The 20,919-nt window shown below is 34.7% G+C and overlaps 5 protein-coding genes across 5 annotated transcripts in view; 3 read left to right on the top strand and 2 right to left on the bottom strand.

Annotated features, from left to right (window-relative positions):
• The window catches only part of LOC105974904 (uncharacterized), a 62,273-nt gene that overhangs the window by 20,487 nt on the left and 20,867 nt on the right, over window positions 1-20,919 (top strand). The gene's annotated exons all lie outside the window — the stretch shown is intronic.
• On the top strand, window positions 684-3,826 carry LOC105975087 (BOI-related E3 ubiquitin-protein ligase 1). Its single transcript, XM_013000260.2, has 4 exons — window positions 684-1,335; window positions 1,581-1,699; window positions 2,223-2,587; window positions 3,181-3,826. The coding sequence occupies exons 2-4, from the start codon at window positions 1,585-1,587 to the stop codon at window positions 3,688-3,690; spliced, it is 990 nt and encodes a 329-aa protein (XP_012855714.2). The 5' UTR covers window positions 684-1,335; window positions 1,581-1,584; the 3' UTR covers window positions 3,691-3,826.
• LOC105959693 (uncharacterized) lies at window positions 5,000-10,219 on the bottom strand. The gene is made up of 8 exons (XM_088823330.1): window positions 10,186-10,219; window positions 10,001-10,088; window positions 9,755-9,888; window positions 9,596-9,649; window positions 9,068-9,506; window positions 8,053-8,978; window positions 6,732-7,949; window positions 5,000-6,639 (listed from the first exon to the last, which is right to left on the bottom strand). Exons 1-8 carry the CDS (start codon window positions 10,217-10,219, stop codon window positions 5,000-5,002), a joined length of 4,533 nt encoding a protein of 1,510 aa, XP_088679456.1.
• On the top strand, window positions 14,389-17,638 carry LOC105975105 (triose phosphate/phosphate translocator, non-green plastid, chloroplastic). The gene is made up of 9 exons (XM_013000279.2): window positions 14,389-14,935; window positions 15,222-15,344; window positions 15,447-15,599; window positions 16,147-16,232; window positions 16,339-16,423; window positions 16,578-16,697; window positions 16,815-16,883; window positions 17,032-17,161; window positions 17,266-17,638. Exons 1-9 carry the CDS (start codon window positions 14,543-14,545, stop codon window positions 17,334-17,336), a joined length of 1,230 nt encoding a protein of 409 aa, XP_012855733.2. The 5' UTR covers window positions 14,389-14,542; the 3' UTR covers window positions 17,337-17,638.
• LOC105974973 (uncharacterized) lies at window positions 17,990-19,463 on the bottom strand. Its single transcript, XM_013000136.2, has 3 exons — window positions 18,880-19,463; window positions 18,658-18,784; window positions 17,990-18,494 (listed from the first exon to the last, which is right to left on the bottom strand). The coding sequence occupies exons 1-3, from the start codon at window positions 19,416-19,418 to the stop codon at window positions 18,000-18,002; spliced, it is 1,161 nt and encodes a 386-aa protein (XP_012855590.2). The 5' UTR covers window positions 19,419-19,463; the 3' UTR covers window positions 17,990-17,999.

Here is a 20,919-nt window from a genome sequence, read left to right on the forward strand (position 1 = left end):
GTTATTTTTGTTGCACAATGCTCACAAAAAAATTGACGTATGGGGCAAAGTGCAACCAAAATAATATTTTGAAGGGGGTTATCCAACTTTTGAATTTTTAGTGGGGAAAGTGTGAAAATAAAAATTTTGTAGAGGGTGAAGTGCATTTTGTCCTTATAAAACCATAATTTTATAAACACAAGAATAAAATATTGGATAAATTATGGTCACTCCCGATGTTAAATCACAAAAAAAAAACTCTCATATTTGAGTAATTACAACCACCCCCATAACTATGAATGTCCTTACACGTACACCCTTGTGGTCTCAAATTTAGTGGAATCTTCTTCATCCGTTTTATCATAAAATGTGTTTATTTGCTTGTAAATATCATATAATGATGCATCAGAAACTGCTGTTTTGCACAAAACGGGTACAAATTAGAGAACATTCCACGGAAAACGGAATATAGAAGATTATGTTCATTTTAACACTATAAGGGTGAAATTGTAAGAAGATTTATAGTTGAAGGAGTTGTTGTAATTATCCAAACATGAGGGGGTTTTTTCGTAATTTGACCTTAAATTGGGGGCCGTAATTTACCCAAAAATAAATTGAAGAAAAGGAGTGGTAGAAACCGAAATCCAAACCTAAAACCGAAAGTAACCGTTACCAAATGATAAGAAATGAAGAAAAAGTAAAACACACGATTCGAATTTTACTGGTTGGGAGGGGTAAAAAGGAAGCCGGCCGTACATTCAGAGACAGTGCAAAAAATGAATGACCCAAAGAAAGAGAAAAACAAACCACCATTGTAGAGAGAGAGAGAGATGTAGAGAGAGAAAGCAAAAGTATAGGCCAAAACATGGTGAAGAAGATTTCTTCAACACCGACTACTCCTCTTCTTGATTCCCCCATCTCTCTCTCTCTCTCACACACACACACACACACCAACTACACACATTCAACAATGCCCATCACCATTACCAACGAAAATGGCGATTCCTTCTTTTCTTTTTATTTTTTATTTTTTTTATTTTTTATTTATTTATTTCTCTCTTACCCGAAACAACAATAACAACTACAACTCCACAACCATCCATCCACTTTCATTATTATGGCAATTATTATTTCTTTTTCCCCCTTCTCTCTCTCTCTCTCTCTCTCTCTCTCTCTCTTTATTATTTTTATTTATTTATTATTTATTATTGGCTGTAGCACCACCATCCCTTCTGCCCATTTCCCTTTGTTGAAAGAAGGAAACTTTGAGTAAATTACACTGTAATCTTTTCTGGGTTTTTTCAGATTTTCCCCCTTTTTGCTTTTGTTGGATTGAATCGGAGCTGATTTTTCTTGGTGAGTTCTTGATTTAGGGTTTGGTTTAATCTTGGGATTTTGTTTTTAATGAATGCCGATCTTCCATTATTGGGATTCTTGAAATTAGGGATTTGTATTTGATGAATAATCGATCAGATTGCGTAAAAAGATTCGATCTTTGCTTGCATTAGTAGTCTTTGATTATGTTTCTTACTGTGAATTGGGTTGTTCAAGATTGGTGTTTTAGTATATCGAATCTGATATATTCGAGTGTGATTTTTCAGGAAAATGCTAGGAGGAGGAACAACAACTAATGGAAACACGGGGTTCGCTGGTTTCTTGGAGGAAAATCGGGTCCAGTACGAGAATAACACATTGCCTCAATTAGAGTTATTTGGGCATGGTGAGCACACCTTTCGACTCGTGTTCGAAAATCGAAATATAGTTCCTTAAATGTATACTATTGATGCTGTTTTCTCGTGTTTGTTTGTTGCGCAAAATCTTATCGTACAAGTCACGTCTTGTATATATGCTCGCAAACGAAAGCTTTTCCTTTTTTATTCTTTCGTCGTAAAAAGTTGCGTATAGTAAGTGACTTTCTTTCGTAATGTGATAAACTTAATCGTAGTTAACTCGTCTGCTTGATGGTTTCGTTAAGAGAAGGTAACACCTTGTTTGATATCCGAAGAAATTTACGACAGTCGTATTAGAATACATTACGATTTTGTTGTGCTAAAAATGCTAAATGTCAATTAAATTTTACCATCACCGTAATTCAAGATTACGGATAACTTTCTCATCCAACCACCAATTTAGCTGATTCAAGTCGAGCTAGAAACTTCTAACCCAACTTCTTTATCCGAACTTCTATTATATTGTAAAGGGCTAACTAATTTTCTAATGAGAAAAATCGAATCTTTCTGCAGTTCCCGTACAATGCGGTGGCGCCATGAACTATACCGTGAACCGGCATCACGGGCCCACCGACAATCATCACCTTATTACCAGAGTTAAGGAAGGAGAAGCCGTGCCGATGCAGCAGAAGCTTCACATATCTTTGAATAACAATTTTTGTCAGGATGAAACGGGCCGTGTGAGAGCCGTTTTAAATCATAATCCCGTTTCGACCGGGCTCAAACTCTCTTGTGAGGAAGAAGAGCGTATTTCCTCCGTTACTTCTGCGTGTGAGAATATGAAAACCGGTGCCCCGGTTATGCTTTCTCTTGGTAACACTGTTAAAATGGAGATTGATCGACAGACTGACGAGTTCGGCCGATATATTAAACTTCAGGTATAGTAAGAGTATTTAATGTCTTTTAAATTAGGACTCGTTTTAATCTCTTACACTAGAATTCGATTGAGCATATTTTTCAATCTTGAATTTACACACAATCAAAGACATAAACACGCGGATGTGTGTAAAATATGTATGGATTTAGGGATAAAAGTTGGAAATTGAATTTACAGTTTCCGCTTGTTCGGGAACTAAAATTTCCGATTTTGGAACAATTTTTTGTTCCGATTTCAAAATTTTCGATTTTCAATTTTTTCATTGTTCTTTTATTGGAATTGGAAGTATATACAAAATAATTGGAGTTTTTCAATTTTTGTTCTGATTTTAATTTCCGAAAGTAATTCCAAAAAAATTCAAATTTTGTTTTTTCCGGAAAAAAAAAACGCCTCTAAATTATATTTAATTTGTTTTACTCAGTGCAAGATTAATTTAATTTTTCTCTACCCGTTTTTTCACCTCATTCACTATTTGTTTTTGTATTTTTGTTTTTTTATAGAATTTATGTCATTTTCGAAATTGGAGAAAATTTTGGAATCGTAATGGATTTTTAGATTCCGATTTTTTTTTTAATCTATGTGCAACAAATATAGGAAGAGAATATCTTGAAGGGCGTAAGAGAGATAAACCAAAGGCACACCGTATCTCTACTAAACGCCCTCGAAAAAGGAGTGAACCGTAAATTGCACGAGAAGGAGATTGAGATCGAGAATATGAACCGAAAGAACAAGGAGCTAGGCGACAAGATAAAGCAAGTCGCCATGGAAGCGCAGTCGTGGCATTACAGGGCAAAGTACAACGAATCGGTAGTGAATGTACTGAAGAGCAATATTCAGCAGCTCATCGAACAGGGGCCCGCCCTGGCTATGGAAGGTTCCGGAGACAGTGAGGTGGACGAGGCGGTTTCTTGCTCGAATCAGCCGAGGGCTGCGATTGGTGGAAATAGTCGAGAGTTGAAATGCAGAGGTTGTAACGGTAAAGAAGTGTCGGTTCTGATATTGCCTTGTCGGCATTTGTGCCTGTGTGTCGATTGTGAAGGGTTTGTTCGTGTTTGCCCTGTTTGCCAGGTGATCAAGACTGCGAGTGTTCATGTGTATATGTAGTTGTTCGTAAGAACTACTCGGGTTTTTCTTTTTCTTTTTTTTTCACAAAATCAAGATTTGCCTTGTGATTTTTAAATTGAAATGGATTTGTTGTTCAATCTGTTTGTGCAATCATTGAAAATATATAATTGTGTCACATACGGTTTATTTGATGGCTGCAGAAAGTGAAATGCAATGGGTGATTATTAGCTGTTGATCTGCACATAATTACATACACACCCATGTGTATGTGTGCTTAGCGGGAAGTTAATTCACCACATCAATAGTTTAAAATCACCGAGTGTAGCATCCCGATGACATGTCACGTACTTTGTTTTATGTAGTAAGAAATATTATATTATATATCAATTTAGAATGATATTATTGAGAAAAATATAAGAAAAGGAAACAAATATAACAAATATAAAAATACTAATTTTTTTTTTATTGAATAAATTTTCAAATTAAGGTGTAGGGTTTGCATATTTATGTTATAACAAAATCTATAAAATCTAGTTTATTATATCAAAATCTATAGTACTGCCAAATTTGCATCAAAATTTGATAGCGATATTCATAGTCGCAAATGGCGGCCATAAACTAGTTTGACAATTACAATCCCCTAATCAACTTTGGTGTAATGGTAATTAATTAGTTAGTTAAGTTTTAAAATAACTCAAATTTAGGAATTAAACTCATTTATTATGGGGATTGGTCTAATTGGATTTAAGTCCAACTTTGTACCTACTTTATTCTATTATTTAATCAAAATTATTCATTACTCATACTTAGGGGTGGGAATTTGAATGAAATTTTTGACATCCGTTGATTATGATCTAAAGTTTTCGAATTTTGGAACAACTAGTATCTCACCCGTGCGATGCACGGGGATCACCTTCAAGAACAAAATTGATATTCAACAATTTGGTGTCAGAAGAAACTAATATTCCAACTTAAATATAAAATTAATATAAGTTAAGATATTGGATGAATAAAAAAATCGGTCCCAAAGCAAGTTTAAAAACTAACTAAAACTAATGGAATCAAACTCACTGCACTATCTCAAAGATCCACAAAAATCAAACAGTACATAGCAGTTAACCTGCAAAGTTTTCGTATTTTGCAAGAATTCAGTGCATTACTGAAACAATAATCGGTGCGTAATTAAACAATATTTCGATTATAGTACTTACCAAAAGCGACTATACCGGATATGCTAGACAAAAAAATCACTTGCAAATATACCTAAACATAGAGAGCACATACACACATTAATAAGACAAAATATGATAATAAGATGAATAATGGATGGCATGCATGATATATACCTTCATATACGTTGAAATACTTCTTTGTACACCACGTTGCTAGTAGAACTCGATGATTCACCAGATTCAGACTTGATTAGGATCTTTATGCCAGATCTACTCTTCACTCTCGAGAGTGCAACGTACAACTGACCGTGGCTGAATACAGGTTTGGGTAGATACAAACCGACGTGTGAAAGTGTTTGACCCTGACTTTTGTTGATGGTCATTGCAAAGCAAACCATCAACGGAAACTGTCGCCTCTGGAACTTAATGGGCAAAGTAGAGTTCGATGGGACCAACGTCATCCGAGGAATGAAAACAACATCACCGATATTTTTGCCGGATAGAACCTTGCAGCTAAGAACATGAACTCCCATCCTAACAACTTGAAGTCTGGTTCCATTGCAAAGGCCTCTCGCCTGGTCGATGTTTCGTATAAGCATAACAGGAACATTTTCCTTCAGTTTCAGCCTATGTGAAGGGAGTCCGGAGCAAGACACGGTGTTGAGGAATTCGGTCGAATATATTTCAACATTTTCTTCCGAACTCAACTCATCCTTGCACATACTATCCGCGCTGAGGTACAACTTCTCTTCGCCGGGTAGGAGAGAACACAAGTAGTCGTTGACAGACTCCACGCAGTCATTAGTCGGTGCAAGCACTGCCCTCCCTTGGAAATAATCTGGATTTGATATGTTACTCAACAAATTTGGATACACAAACTGCAATAGCTCCAGTAATGGATCTTCACAATCGGGAATTAACATGTCCTCAGGAATATCAACGGAAGCTTCACCATCGTTTTGCTCTCCCGCCTCGCCATTACCGATACTCAATATCCAATCATCAAACTCCTTTATTTCTTCAACTTCAGATGGATTAGAGCTTGATTGAAGCCTCATATTCGTATGCAACTTAAGAACCGTACAGTCTTTCCAAAGCTGAGATGAGTTTATCGTAGCGTGAACAATGTCTTGCCTTGATGCCTTCAGCACAACAGGTAAAATCTGTCTGAAGTCTCCGCCAAGAACGACCACCTTGCCGCCGAATGGTTTGGGAACATGCGTGATAGATCGCATTGTCTTGTCTAGCGCTTCGAAACAGTATCTATGCATCATCGGGGCCTCATCCCATATAATAAGTCTCGACTTTATAAGCAATTCTGCCTGCGGACTCTGTTGTGTAATGTTGCAGGTGGAACCATCGTGCACAATGATGGGCAGTCCAAATCTGGAGTGAGCGGTTCGGCCACCGGGAAGCAGCAAAGATGCTATGCCACTCGAAGCAACATTAAGAACTATTTCTCCCTTGGAACGAATTGCAGCGGACAACGTTCTCCATATGAATGTCTTTCCGGTTCCTCCGTGACCGTAGAGGAAGTACATCCCGCCGCTATTTTTCGATACAGCATCCATGATGGTATCGTAAACCTTTCTCTGCTCGTCTGTGATAGAAGATAGATATCGTTTCAGTTCTTCATCCATCGCAAAGACATCGTAGTCCAACTCATCGAGCACTAATCGATTCTCCGTGTCATTCGACGAATGTAGTGGCATTGGCATAGAGTCAAAATTCCGCAAGCTTTTGCCGTTGCTTTGTAGGATTTTCTCGATTTCAATCAACGCATAGTTCTTCAAACTATCATCTGATAGAGTCAAACCTGCAAAAGGTATAGTTAGTAGGACAAATGTGTTCACCAAATTAAAAAAATGCAACTAAAAAACTGTAAAACAACATAAAAATAATCGATACCTGGATTATTATGGCGCCTTTGGTGCTTGTATGTAATGTCATCGGACAAATTCGACCAACAACTCTCCCAAACATATTCCGGTCTGCTCAAACTGTTAGAAATCAGCATAACAGCAAACAACAGTCTGAGAAAGTGGCCGTTTGCCCAACCGTACGCCTCTTTGATTGCACCAATGTACTCCTTGTCATCCTCAAGTAGCCCCAAAATATAGCATGCATCCTTAAACGTCGCGTAAACATTGCCACTAACCGTTCGTATGTCTTCGTAACTGGTGCACCCTCTCTGGATGTTGAGCAGCAATCTCAGATAAAAGTCTTCTCCCTTTCCCGGGGGTACAGTGGTGACTCTTCCAATAGAAAACCCTTGCTTTCTCGGCACCCATACACGAGAATCCTCCTTGTACACATAATGCTGGGGAAACTCTCCATACCGTAATTCCCTAGCTGGTGGGTACTTCTTGTTCGCCTCGAACCACGCCAAAAACATGGTTTGCTTTGCTGTTGGTCTTTCCAGGACACTCTTTAAAGGTTGGTTCTCATTGAATATCAACGGTTGATTGTCGGGGAGATGGAAGCTCAATCTAATGACAGGGGGATCCCTGTAGTGTATATCGAATGAAAAAATCCTCCATATCGCCTCACACGCAGATAAATATCTACAATCATAGTACATCTTGATTTCATCACGTACAACAGAAGTGGCGTCCGTAGACGGAGGTTGAAAAAATGTTGCTGTGACACGATCGTGTCCTTTATTGACGTACTTGAACAGATACTTTATTGATTTGCTCTGGTTGCACAACTCGATGTTGACGTGGGCTCGGTATTTACTCAATAATATGCGGTTGTAAGGAACCACAAAACCATTGTCAAGAATTGTGTTTTTCTTCGTAACCGTTCTTCCATCGTCCCTTCTCCTATATACAGGGTAACCATCATCATCGGCCTCAGTTCGCTGTGCAAACTTCTTTGGAAACCTTTTCGTGCAAACGCCATTCTTCATGCAAGGTGAATTCAAATTCGCATGACCGCACGGGCCGTGTATCATGTATTTCTCAACCAAGTCGTACATCTTTCGGTCAGTTTTTTTGTCAGGAATTTCTGCACAAATCATCCGGTCGATGTCGGCGGAGCACTTCGGTTTGGCATCGTTATCCAACCACAACAATATATGTGCGTGAGGCAGACCACGTTTCTGAAATTCGATCGTACATACGTCTGAAAAAAAAATGACGAAGTCAAATGATATGCAAACAATAAACTATTATTGATGTAATGAATATACCGCATATTTATTTTTTTACATTAATGCATTACTTACGCGCTCTAATTCGGCCGAAAATATGTCCTTTCTTGAAATCCGTAAGCAAACTGTCCAACTTCATTTTAAATACGCGACATAGAATATCAGGACGATCCTCCGGTCTGAGACTTGTGTCATTCAGGACCCTTTGTATTTCAGGCCATTGTGGATTGCATGTAATAGTTATGAACAATGATGGAAAGCCAATCCAATTACAAATTTGCAGTGCATCGATAAAATTGTTGAACATGTACCGTGGTCCAGGAATGAATGAGCCGGGAAGAACTATGCGTTTACCAGCTGATATGCCCTCAGTGTCCCCTCTCAAAAAGCATTCTTCAATGCCTTTGTACATGTCCACACGCAGCTGGTCCTGGTTGTATCTAATGAAATTCAACCTTTGTGACTCAATCATAGAATAAGCGTCCACCCCAAACTGTTGGAACAATTTTTTTGAATTCAAAAGTACTGAACTGTCGCTGCTTCTTTTTTGGATTCGGTAAGCAAAGTATTCTCGCATGGTTAATTTTTTTCGTTTTCCCTTGTTACCTCGAAAAGAGTCTCTCAAACCAATATCATCTCTATAGCCGTCTTCCCCGTAAGGAAATATGAGCGGATATTGGAACGGCAGGTACAGTGGGTGTAGCTCACTAATGCGTTGCAACTTCTTGGACTGAGTCTCCACCACAATGTCCCTAACCCCTTCTTGCGTATCAAAATCTCCAACTATCAACGCTGCAATTTCACTCGCATTAGGGAGATTATAAGTCCTGCCATCGGTGCTACGGCTTTTGACCAGCTTTAGCTTAACACCTTGCAGGCCTTCACTGGAAAGTCGATCCCGGGCAGCTCTGTACGACTGAGCAAGTACGTTGTTCTCATCGATCATATCCTTCAAGTATGCAACAATTTGAGGATCAAGATTGTTCGAGTTATTTCCAGACCTGCAATTTCAAATGATTAAACAATTTCACTCGACTCAAAATGCATCATATGTATTGCGTATGTAAGCACAAAATGAAATGGATTTTACCTAACAGCGTCAATTCTATTCTGAACTTCATTCTCTGTATCGAAGATGTAAAGTTGTGCAAATTTTGGTCTTGCGCCTTCCTCCGGCAACATACTTCCCAACAGATGGTAATTCTGACCTTGAAGCAGAAATGTGTATGGTCCAGCACCAGTATTAATAGATGTTTGTACCTTTCCGCCAAGTGATGTAAACGCAAACATCATGTTATAAGAACGGATATTGTCTTGGAAATGTTTGCTCTGCCTATCCGTACCGAAAAGCAAATTTGCTAGAGCAGGTGGGGGATTTTTCAGATCAGGCAGTTGTACTTTATCTTTTTGACAGCATAGAGAAAACTCTGGTCTCGATTTGTTCCTATGCTTATCAAGACGTTCAGCGTACCACATCATTGCACCACACGATTGACATTCATACGACTGGTTTCCCAGATCGTCGTAATCTGTTATAGCGCAACATCGAGTATAAGTAATTCATAAAGTTCGAATACAATATAATAATATAGTTTTAAAGAATATAAAACGTTAATACCATCATAATCAAATGAATCGTCGCTATTGTCGTCGTTGGAAACATATTCAGAATCTGTAAAAAAAAAATCGTTTTTTTTATCATTCAATGAAATCTCGTTTTTTGCATTTAAATGACCTATTTCGCCAACCGTGTGTGAATGTAAAAAATAATAGCTACCTCCACTGTCCGATGTAACATCTCTTAAAGTTTGAGAATCCTCGTCCACCAATATAGTTGGTGTACTGTCCATACTTAATTCACGTGTAACCGACTGTATCGTTTTTTGACTCCTTGCAACTCTCTTTCCAATCCTTAACATTAGAAATGATAATTTAATAAATATATGGAGAACATATAATTAGAAAATTTATAATATTCACTACATAAATTAATACGAACGTGCATAAAAAAATACAAACGTACCTTTTTGTGGATTCGTAAAATGAATCTAGATAGTTAACCGGAATCTCATAAGTGCCAGATTCAGCATTGTAAGAGTGTCGGATCGTGTCTGTTTCAGGATTTAAAAACAAAACAAAACCATTTAATAACTATGGTCTGTAATTGTATGTGTTATTGCAGTTAGAAATATTAATTAACAAATTCACCTTCGTAGTGTAACGTGCTCCCACTGACAGTCATATGGATATTTTGTGTAGCTAAATTTATGCTATTCAATTTGTTGGCTGATGAAAAACTTGCATCATTGTGTCTATACATAGGAAATTGGATTTTTCTCCGTCTACTCGATGGGGTTCGAACAACACCTAGTCCACTAAAGGCCTCATCGGTCAATTTTGTGTTTCCAACATTTAATTCTTGCACGTCATTATTTTGTCGGTGTTCTACAGACTTTTGATGACCTGAATTACATGTTTTGTTATTATGATGAACCAATACATTAAAATATTAATTTTTAATTTTATATATGTTTGATTTTTTTTGATATTGTTGTATAATGTTTTTCATATAAAAGAACAAAAAATAATGATGTATGGAATCATGGTTATAGTCTTATTATGGTAATAAAAGTTTAATATTTAAGTTAATAAGAACGAATTATGTAGCGTGTGTGCATGTCATTGAATTCAATCTTACCATTACTTATATCCCATGTAGCACAACTTGATGAAGTTTGAACTCCCCCATGAAATGCTTTTTCCTGCGGTTTTCCGTGTTTTGCGATAATTCCTTTTTCTTTTCCAATTACTTGTTTTTCCCCTTTTGGATGACGAATATAATATATATTAGGGAATTAAAATAAATATATAAGAACATAATCGTCACCACGTGAATTATATTAAAAGCAAACTGGTTTAAAATATGAAATAACTAATTGACTCACCAATTGATACATCACTTAGAATCCAACTCGATGGTGTCCGAACAACACGTCGTGTATTAAAAGCATCGTGTAACAATTTTCTTTTTTCAGTAGGAATGTGTTGTTCCTTTTCCTGATTATCTATAAAAATAAACATGGCATGTGTTTAGTTCAATATAATTAAAAAATATGTAAACAGTCTATATAATTTAAACGTGTCCATGTTGTTTATCAAAAGGTCGATTTCGATTTCGAAGATGATGTGAAATAAAATTATTATTCTATTCCTACATTTTAACAATTGATTTATGGTTTAAAATATCATGTAAATATACATGGCATGATTTATTTATCATACGAGTTCAATAACTAACCATTCGTTATGTCTGTAAGAACGCGACCCGATGGCATACGAACACCACTCATTCCATAAAATGAAGCTTCTTGAGATTTTATGGACTCGTCCATGATTTTTTTTCCTTTTATGTTAGCAATCTGATCTAAAGTAGGATAATAATATATAAAACATTACTTGACAATGCACAATAACAATTAGTCAATATACCAAACTATATTGGTAAGTATCCGTATAGTATACACACCATTGGTCACTTCGTGTGTATTCCGTTCTCCTGGGTGTTGATTCTCTTTCATGGAGTATTGATGAGCAGTCAACACGTACGAATTGTTGAGAACTGTACACCGGTAAAAGTTGAAATTATATGAATAGTTATACAATAAAATCATTGGATATATAATAAATAATACAATTCTTACTTTGTGACATATTTTGTGATAACACATTATTATCAAAAGCAACTGGTCTCCTTATTATTGATGATCTCTTAGCATTAGCGCTACCTGAATGCAATTAATAAGTATTATTACATAATTATTTGTAAAAAAATTGATTGTATAAAACTATTTATTATAGTGGATCAGTAACAAACATATTAAAACGTACAATATATATTGTAAAATATGAAGAGATAAGTTACTTATTGTCAAAAGTTACCAGAAATATAGATCTTTCTCTTAGGTTTTGGAACATTCTTGTCAACTGGTTGCGATGAACATTCTAAAGACATACAAAAAAGAAGAAAAAAGTATATTGAAATACAATATCATATAACACGGTAAGAAATTGACAAAAAATAAAATGTTTTGAAAAGTTATTTGGACCTTTTCAATTACCTATGGGAACATCAAACAGGTGAGTTGTGTTCGGTGATGTCGGAGTTTTGTTGGTTGAATCCATAAGAGAATGTGTTGATAGAGAGGTACTGTTGAGAAGTACAAATTAAAGCACAATTCTCACATACGGAGCTAATCCGACGGAAACTACATGGACAAAGAGTAAGGAAAAGATCAAGAACTCATATACACCATTATATAAAATAACAAAAAATGCAAGTTCAACAAAGTATTTAATACAAACCTTCTCGGTGCAGATGAATCTTCTCGGTGCAGATGAATTTCAGCAAATGTTGATGCAAATAATGAATGAGATCTCATGAGTGGGTATTTGAGATTATATAGATACGTGGATAGTCAAGATTTTGTGGGTTTGTTACAATTAATTACACATGATATTTATAGTGAATCAAATCATTCACTTCCAAATTGATCGGATTTCATTGCTTAATTGAATAAAATCTATAATTTCCTGAAATAACTTGATTGTAATCAAACAATTACCTTAATTCTTTGTTATATGATATGATTTCGTTACCATATACAAATTAATGTCATTAATGTATAGTTAGTATGTTGGTAATTATTATAATATTGAACTAATATCCAAAACAAATAATAAAAAAATTTGAAAAAAAAAAAAAAAAACACGGACTACTTAAAAGTGCAAGCTTAATCAATTTTGTGATATGGTGATTGCTATATCATAGATTATATAAATTATTTATTTGTAAGTAGATATAAATCCCACAAAATTTAAAACAATGTTTAATGATTAGATAGTAAATCCAATATGTATTTATAAAAAAACGTATATCAATATATTAGGAGCAAGGAAAAAAGTTATTAATGAAACAATAATATCAACATGTCATTTAAAAGGTTTGATTGTGATATTAATGAATTAATCTTTGAAACCGAATTTTTTACTGTTACCGTAAATTAAGCAAAAATCATACAATTTAGAAAAATTTAAAAATGTGAATGCAAAATTGAAACCGGTTTAATATATCAATTAAAAACGTGTGGAATAGGGAAATTACAATAATTGTGAACACAAAAAATTAGTCTATTTACATTAATGGATTAAATGTGGAAATCCTACTATAAAAGACAATTAAACTCAATTGAAATATCTCCTAAAATCTCTCCTAAAAAAACGTGGGATATGTATTTATATTCAAATTGTCAAACTTGTGGAATATAAATATATAAGGTAAGTAAAGTAAATTGAAAATAAAGAAATAAATGTGGGGTCAAAATTGGAGATGTGAAAACATCAATTGTGTACCTTGTCTTTATATATTATATAGATATTTTTCAATCCGAATTCCAAAATTCTGAGTTCTGATTTTTCCGAAATTATTTGGATTGGAATTGAAATATATATATGTGAATCCAATTTTTGATTCGATTTTAAGCTCCGAAAATTCTTTTTTTTTTTTTTTTCCGAATATTCCAATTAAATTTCCAGTATTATTATGTATTTTATACTTTAGGTGAATAAAAAATAGAAATTTCCGAATTCCGTTGATCCCAATCCAAATTTTCAATTTTTTTTTTTGAACAGGACTGAAACTAGTTTTTCACTTCAACAAAAATCGAAACATTTAGGCAATGTTTGGAACCATTTCCATTTTGTTTTCATTGTTTCCCCAAAACAAAATGGGATTTATTACACTTTTGAAATCATTTTCTCAAAACAATTTCAAAAGTTTCTCTCTCCTTCAGACATGATGTGACTGCTACAGTAAATTGATTTGACTGCTAGAGTAAAAAATGTCTTCACTAAAAAACAAATAAACATCACTTCATCTTTCAATTTTTTTCTTCAAAAATATTTTTTTCTAACACATTTAAACATAATTTGACTGCTACAGTGTATTTTGTCTCCTTCCAAAATACAAACAAACATTACTTTCATTCTCAAATTATTCCCCCAAAATATATTTCCTCAAAATGAAATCAAAATAAGATCTAAAACGCTTCCAAACATTGCCTTAAGCATTCGTGGATTCCAAAATCAATGAGATTCTCTTGACATTAGGGTACAATTTATTAATAAAATTAAATATTAGAGTGGTACAGTCAGCAGGCATGACAAAAATAAAATATGAATCCATAGTGCCACGTCAGATAATCCAAGTGGAGAATTCTGTTTTTTCTTGTCTATTTGTGTTGTGTACTTGGCCACTATACAGTCCACATTAGCATCGAAGAATATTCACTTTCCAAATTCAACAAAAAATCTAAATAAAGTAAAAAATAAATAAATCCACAAAATTCCAAAAACATTCTCCGATTCTTATACCCCACTCCCCACTTACAGTATCTCTCTCCTCCCTCCTTCCTCGGCGGAGCCCCCACCACCACCACCGTACACCTATACATATAAATACACACAAACAAACTCTCTCTCCACTCGATCTAGAGAGAGAGAGAAAGGCATGCAGGGCGCTACTATCGCATTCGCCCCTTCAATTTCTCTCCCCGGCGGCTCCCGCAAATTCGCCGCCGCTAGATTCAGTCCGCTACCTATCTCCCACTCGAAACGACTGCGTTTAATCAACGCTCCGCATCTGTCATTTTCGGCCACTTCTTCGGGTCGGAAATTGAGTCCGATTGGATGTTCGCTGAAGCAGAGCAGCTGGATTTCGGAGCCGGATCCTGGTAGTTTGGAGACCGAATCCGACGATGGCGTTAGGGTTCAGGCTGCGGCGGCGAGCGCCGGAGAGGCGGGGATTCCGAATTCTAAGAGTTTTGAGGATACTTTGGTGCTCGGAACTCTTTTCGTGCTATGGTTCCTTTTCAATATCTACTTCAACATCTATAACAAGCAGGTATATCGAGACTAACAAAATTCTATTAATTTAGCGAAATATTAAATTATCGGACTAATAGTTTAAAGTAGGATTTTACCGAGTCAGCAAAAAAAATTATTATTTCAGCGAGGTTATTAATTTATGAGTATTAATTTATTGAGGTTCTGTTGTATAACTTCTTATATGAACAACTCTTATGCTTACTGAATATCATTTGTGGCATGGATGGAACCTGCACGAAATTCGATGATGTTTTCTCGAGTTCGATTTAAATCATTGTAACGACGTCGCTTGTTGCTAATAGGTACTCAAAGTTTTTCATTACCCGCTTACAGTTACTCTAGTTCAATTCGCTTTTGGGGCTGCACTTGTTACTCTGATGTGGACACTGAATCTCTACAGACGGCCTAAAATTAGTGGTGCACAGGTACTTGATTGAAAATGCTCGTTCGATGTTTTTGTCGTATAATGTATTCATTTATGAATTCTTAACTATGAATTATGATCATGCAATATCCAACATTGGCAGCTTGCAGCAATTCTTCCACTGGCGGTGGTGCATACGTTAGGCAACCTCTTCACTAACATGAGTCTTGGAAAAGTTTCCGTTTCATTCACTCACACTATTAAAGCCATGGAGCCTTTCTTCTCAGTTGTCCTGTCCGGAATGTTTTTGGGCGAGGTGAATGATTCATTATTATTTATTTTTATTTTATTTCATTTTTTATTTTTACACTTGTAGTAGGACGTGGGGAGAGTTTTACATATAGCTTCATGGAGTTTATAAATTGATGATGTGGAAAATGTTTCCGATTTGAAAAAAACTATTGACTGTATGCCGTTAGTAATTGACGTTTATACTGTTCATTTCCACTAAAATCCGGTAATAGAAAAATAAAATTTGCCTTGTAATTAAAGTGAGAGAAATACCAAATTTTCGTGAAACAAACATGGAACCTAAAATCATGGTATTTACTGAACTGCAAATACTCTTACTATCAACTTAGTAGGTATAACCGAGGGACAGTTATTTGCAATGTTTTGAATCTGAATCAATTACAATTTGAAGACAAGTCATGTGTTGATTATTTTTACTGAATCAGTTATATTACCTTTTTTAGCGTGTAATGTTCCGTTTACTTGCTAGTCATGTGTTGATTATATATTATTTTGTTTACAAGTAATCATTCAATGGATTATTGTAATAAAACTTACCTATATTTGGACAGTCTCCTACACTATGGGTCGTTGCCTCTCTTGTACCAGTCGTCGGTGGAGTTGGTTTGGCGTCAATGACTGAGGCCTCTTTTGATTGGTAACAAACCATTGCACAATGTTGCCTTTGCTCTCGTCTTTAATAGTACACACAAGTGTTCATTTCAAGATTCTGCACAGGATTTACACTACATTTCTTTTTGAAGGGTTGGTTTTTGGAGTGCCATGGCCTCAAATTTGACAAATCAATCGCGCAATGTCCTTAGCAAAAAGCTTATGGTTAAGAAAGAGGTATATTTGCCATATTATTATTTATGAGAATTCTTTTATTGCAAAATATGTTCATAAGGAAATATATTCTGAAAAAGAAAAAGAAAAAGATGATTAACTAATATGCACACTATTTTATTGGAAAAGATGCTTTAGCTTCAACTTATTTATGCAGGAATCTCTGGACAATATCACACTCTTCTCAATAATTACTATCATGTCCTTCATCTTGATTGCCCCTGTTGCGCTTTTCGTGGAAGGCATCAAGTTCACACCTTCTTATCTTCAAGCTGCTGTAAGTAACTGTGATAAGAGGATTCGATTTTAATTTAATTATAAATTAATACAGCCTTTCCAAAAAGAGCAAGTTTACTGAATATTTTGGGATGGGAATATTTTTTACTGTGCCCAGGGAGTAAATGTCCAAGATATTTACACTAGGTCACTCGTGGCTGCTCTCTGCTTCCACGCATATCAGCAGGTAATAATCATTCGAAAATCATCTTAATATAGAAAATAATAACACTTTCTGCAAATAGTCAAAATATTCCTGAAATCGATTAAAGCCGTAGAAAAAACCTCTCTAATAATTTGTACATGACAAATGCTGATAAGATTCGGTTGGGCAGGTTTCTTACATGATATTGCAGCGCGTATCTCCTGTTACCCACTCCGTCGCTAACTGTGTTAAGCGCGTGGTGGTTATCGTGACATCTGTTCTCTTCTTCCGCACGCCAGTTTCACTCATTAATGCGATAGGTATAGATATATTTACTGTAATATTATTTACTTAGATAAATGTAGAAAGTTAATTACAATAAAAAATCAATCTTACACCTCTGTTTTTTTTTTTATTGGTGAAGGTACCGGAATTGCCCTTGCTGGGGTCTTCATCTACTCGAGAGTAAAGCGCATTAAGCCAAAGACTGATTGAAAAAAAAAAAAAATCTCCAGTTGAACAAATTTGCTGATCATTTTGTGATTTTAGATTAGAAATCAATCAATCGTAGTCCAAACTCTTAGCTTTGAGTTGCATGGGATTTTTCTCGAGGCCCAAATGAATTTGTTCATAGGCGTCAGATCTTTGTCGAGGCTCCGGGTTATGAATTCTTGTTCATACCCGTTAGATTTCACCATTCTATCTTTGGCCATTTTTTGGTGAAAATTCACAAGTACTTTTGAATTTTGATATTGTATATCATGTCTCTTAAAAAAGGTTTCGTGATTTACGCGCTATATTCAAAACTTTCACATATCGATAATATATTTACGTTGGTAAATCTTTGATGCACATGGTGAAATGTAGAACATGTAAGATCTTTACCATTCATATACACACCAACACGAGCGTGCACGTTGTTAAATATAGATGTATTCTCTTTAATTCTCTCTCTCTCTCTCTCTCTCTCTCTCTCTCTCTCTCTCTCTCTCTCTCTCTCTCTCTCTCTCTCTATATATATATATATATATATATATATATATATATATATATATATATATATATATATATATATATATATATATATATATATATATATATATATATATGATGAATATAAATACAATTAATATAATTCCTTCGTCACTTAACACTGCATTACATCAATGGAGGTATATCAAATGGCAACTCCAGATCAAAACATGGTTCATCACAAATATCATCCATGAAAGATCCAATACTCATGTGATCTTCATCAAAATCGAAATCCGCCACGTCATCAAACTTCGGCATTTGGACAAAACTACCCTCTTCCATAACACTGTTTAACGACCCATTATCGAGGCCTAATCCATGATTAGCAGGCTCAATTATCGGAGAATTTATAATATTATTATTATTTCTTGATGCTGTGCTGCTTTTGTTGTCAAAGTTGAGGCTCTTGATATAGTTTTGGAGAAGAGAACTAGGCCTTGGCCATTTAGTCCTGCATTTTCGTCTCGAAAATTGCCTCCTCTTAGTGGCGTTCCAGTGATTCTTGATCGAATTCTCCGTCCTACCTGGCAGCCTTTTCGCGATTTCTGCCCATTTGTTGCCGATTTCTCCGTGTGCCTCAATTAAAATCCTATCTTCTTCCTCTGTCCATTGATCCTTCTGCACGACAAATATACACGAACAAATCTATTTAGACTCGTGTGTATTATTCGAAAAATATATATATATATATAATTAGTTAAGATCTTGATATCGATGCAATATATATATTATATACATATAAGGAATTAATTAATAGGAAATTTGTTAGAATAATCCAAACTTTAATATCAGGCCTCAGATGATTATGCCATCTCTCTCTGCACTGCTTCCCTATCCTACCCTTCAGCGTTTGCGCTATACGCGACCATTTTCGAACTCCGTATTTCTCCACCAAATGGATCAACGTCCTGAAAAAATTTAAAAAAAAAATTAATCATCGAAATAAACGAATAAAATTTCGAAAAAAAACATATATTATTTTATGTAACATATTTCACACCACCTGTCCTCTTCAATGGTCCACTGCCCCTTAGCCGATTTCGACTTCTTCGCATTGGTATTCCGTTTGTTCTTCGGATTAATAATATTGCTATTATTTCTGTTTCTTTTCGTGCCAAAATTATCGGCAGAGCTCTCATCGGGAACATTAAGAAACCCTAAAGGCGGCTTAGGCTTATTATTATTATCATTACCGCAGTTTAAGAAAGATGTCTCGATTTCCATCATTAACATATCTTTCGTATTCGGAAAATTCAAGAATCCGTCACCTTGGAAATTGTTATAAGTACAAGTAGTCGTACTGGTGATGCCATTTTCCTCGTAATTCTTGAACTCGTGTAAATCGAAAACCGAATTAGAAGAGGAGAAAGCGCTAACGAAGGGATCGAAAGGATCAAAGGACGCCATGCAAAAATTGTTGTCCATGCAAAAATCAGTTTCATTGTCATAATCTAGTGTTTCTAGTTTTAGGGTGTTGTTGAATAGGCTTAGTGGTGGAGGAGGGGCATAATGGTCATTTACAGAGTTTATTGCAGACTCCATGGGAGAGGGAAAGATGGAAGAAGACAAGGCAAAATCTTTGTCTGAGTACTCTTTCACATTTCAGTTAAATTTATATTTATGAAGGTGTAAAAGGAATTTAATGTGTTGGAAAATTTTCAATCTGGACCGTTGTTTTGTGGGATTGATCTGATGGTTGGGAATAAGGGTGAAATTTCCATTTTTTTTCCAGATATGAAAACCTAATTCCAATTTTTTTCTAAGAAAAATTCAGAAAATCGAAAATTTTAATTTTCGGAATTGAATAAAAATCGTCGGAAGTCAAAAACTCTATTTTTTATTCACTTAAAATATAAAAACACATAATTATATTGATAATACAAATGTAGTATTTGGAGAAAAAAAAATCGGAATTTTCATAATTAAAAATAAAAAATATTTTTCCAAAATTGAAAAATATTCTAATTAAAATTTGTAAAAGTCGGAAATTCCGTTTCAATGGTGGGAACTTGGGAATACTATTTTTCTTTTATTTTTAATATAAGTATATCAAAATTTATTTATTTGGTATTAAAAATATTCTACTTAATTTGTGTTCATTAAGATTGATAGTCAAATGAAATTAAAGTTAAGCAATTTATCCCTATCTATAAAGAGGACATTAAATTAGTAATATGCAATATGCACATTTGACTAAGAGAATATATATGTTAGAATTTAAATTGTTCAAATTCCCACATTTTGATATAACTATTGTCCAGTTAAATCTCTATAAACTAATATAATCTGGACTAACAAAATTATATTAACTTAGTAAAATATTAAAGTATCGAAAACATATTTTAGTACGTTTATTTATCGAGCCGGGATTTAAAGAAATTATTATTTAAGAAATTTTATAATTTATCGAAGTTTTACTGTATATACGAAGTGTTGACACTAAAACCTGACGATAATTTGATTTTTTAATTTGATTGGACACTCTTTTTTAGTAAAATAATTTAAAAAAAATAAAATTAATTGTCAGTCAAAACATTAGTATGATAGAGATAAGAAGTAATTACATTTTTGTAACAGTCACTTATCTTTTATTATCTCTTTTTTTTTGATAAGAAACTTATCTTTTATTATCTCTCTTCCATATTTTCTGGTACATTAATTTCAGAATTGATTATTGCTAATTAAGACTATGTTTAATGCCAAAATTTATTGTAAAATAGAGCAACTCATTTATTTATTAAGGTATTATGCTAAATTTGGCTTTTTATTAGTTACTCATAGGTTTGTGCTAACAATGAATTTTATCGGGTTATATTCTACTACAGTTAAACCTTTATAAATTAATAGAATGGAGACGTGCAAAATTCTATTAATTTAGCGAAATATTAAAATTTCAAACTAATAATTTAGTAGATTCTGTCGAGTCGGGACCAGAAAAACGATCATTTCAACGAGGTTATTAATTTATCGAGATTCTACTGTATTTACAATTAAATATACTGGCGAAACCTGAATTGCCCCTCAACCGTATGATGGCTCTGTC

This window comes from Erythranthe guttata, chromosome 9, assembly GCF_056151865.1.
Source record: "Erythranthe guttata isolate IM_541 chromosome 9, IM_541, whole genome shotgun sequence".
NCBI lineage: Eukaryota > Viridiplantae > Streptophyta > Magnoliopsida > Lamiales > Phrymaceae > Erythranthe > Erythranthe guttata.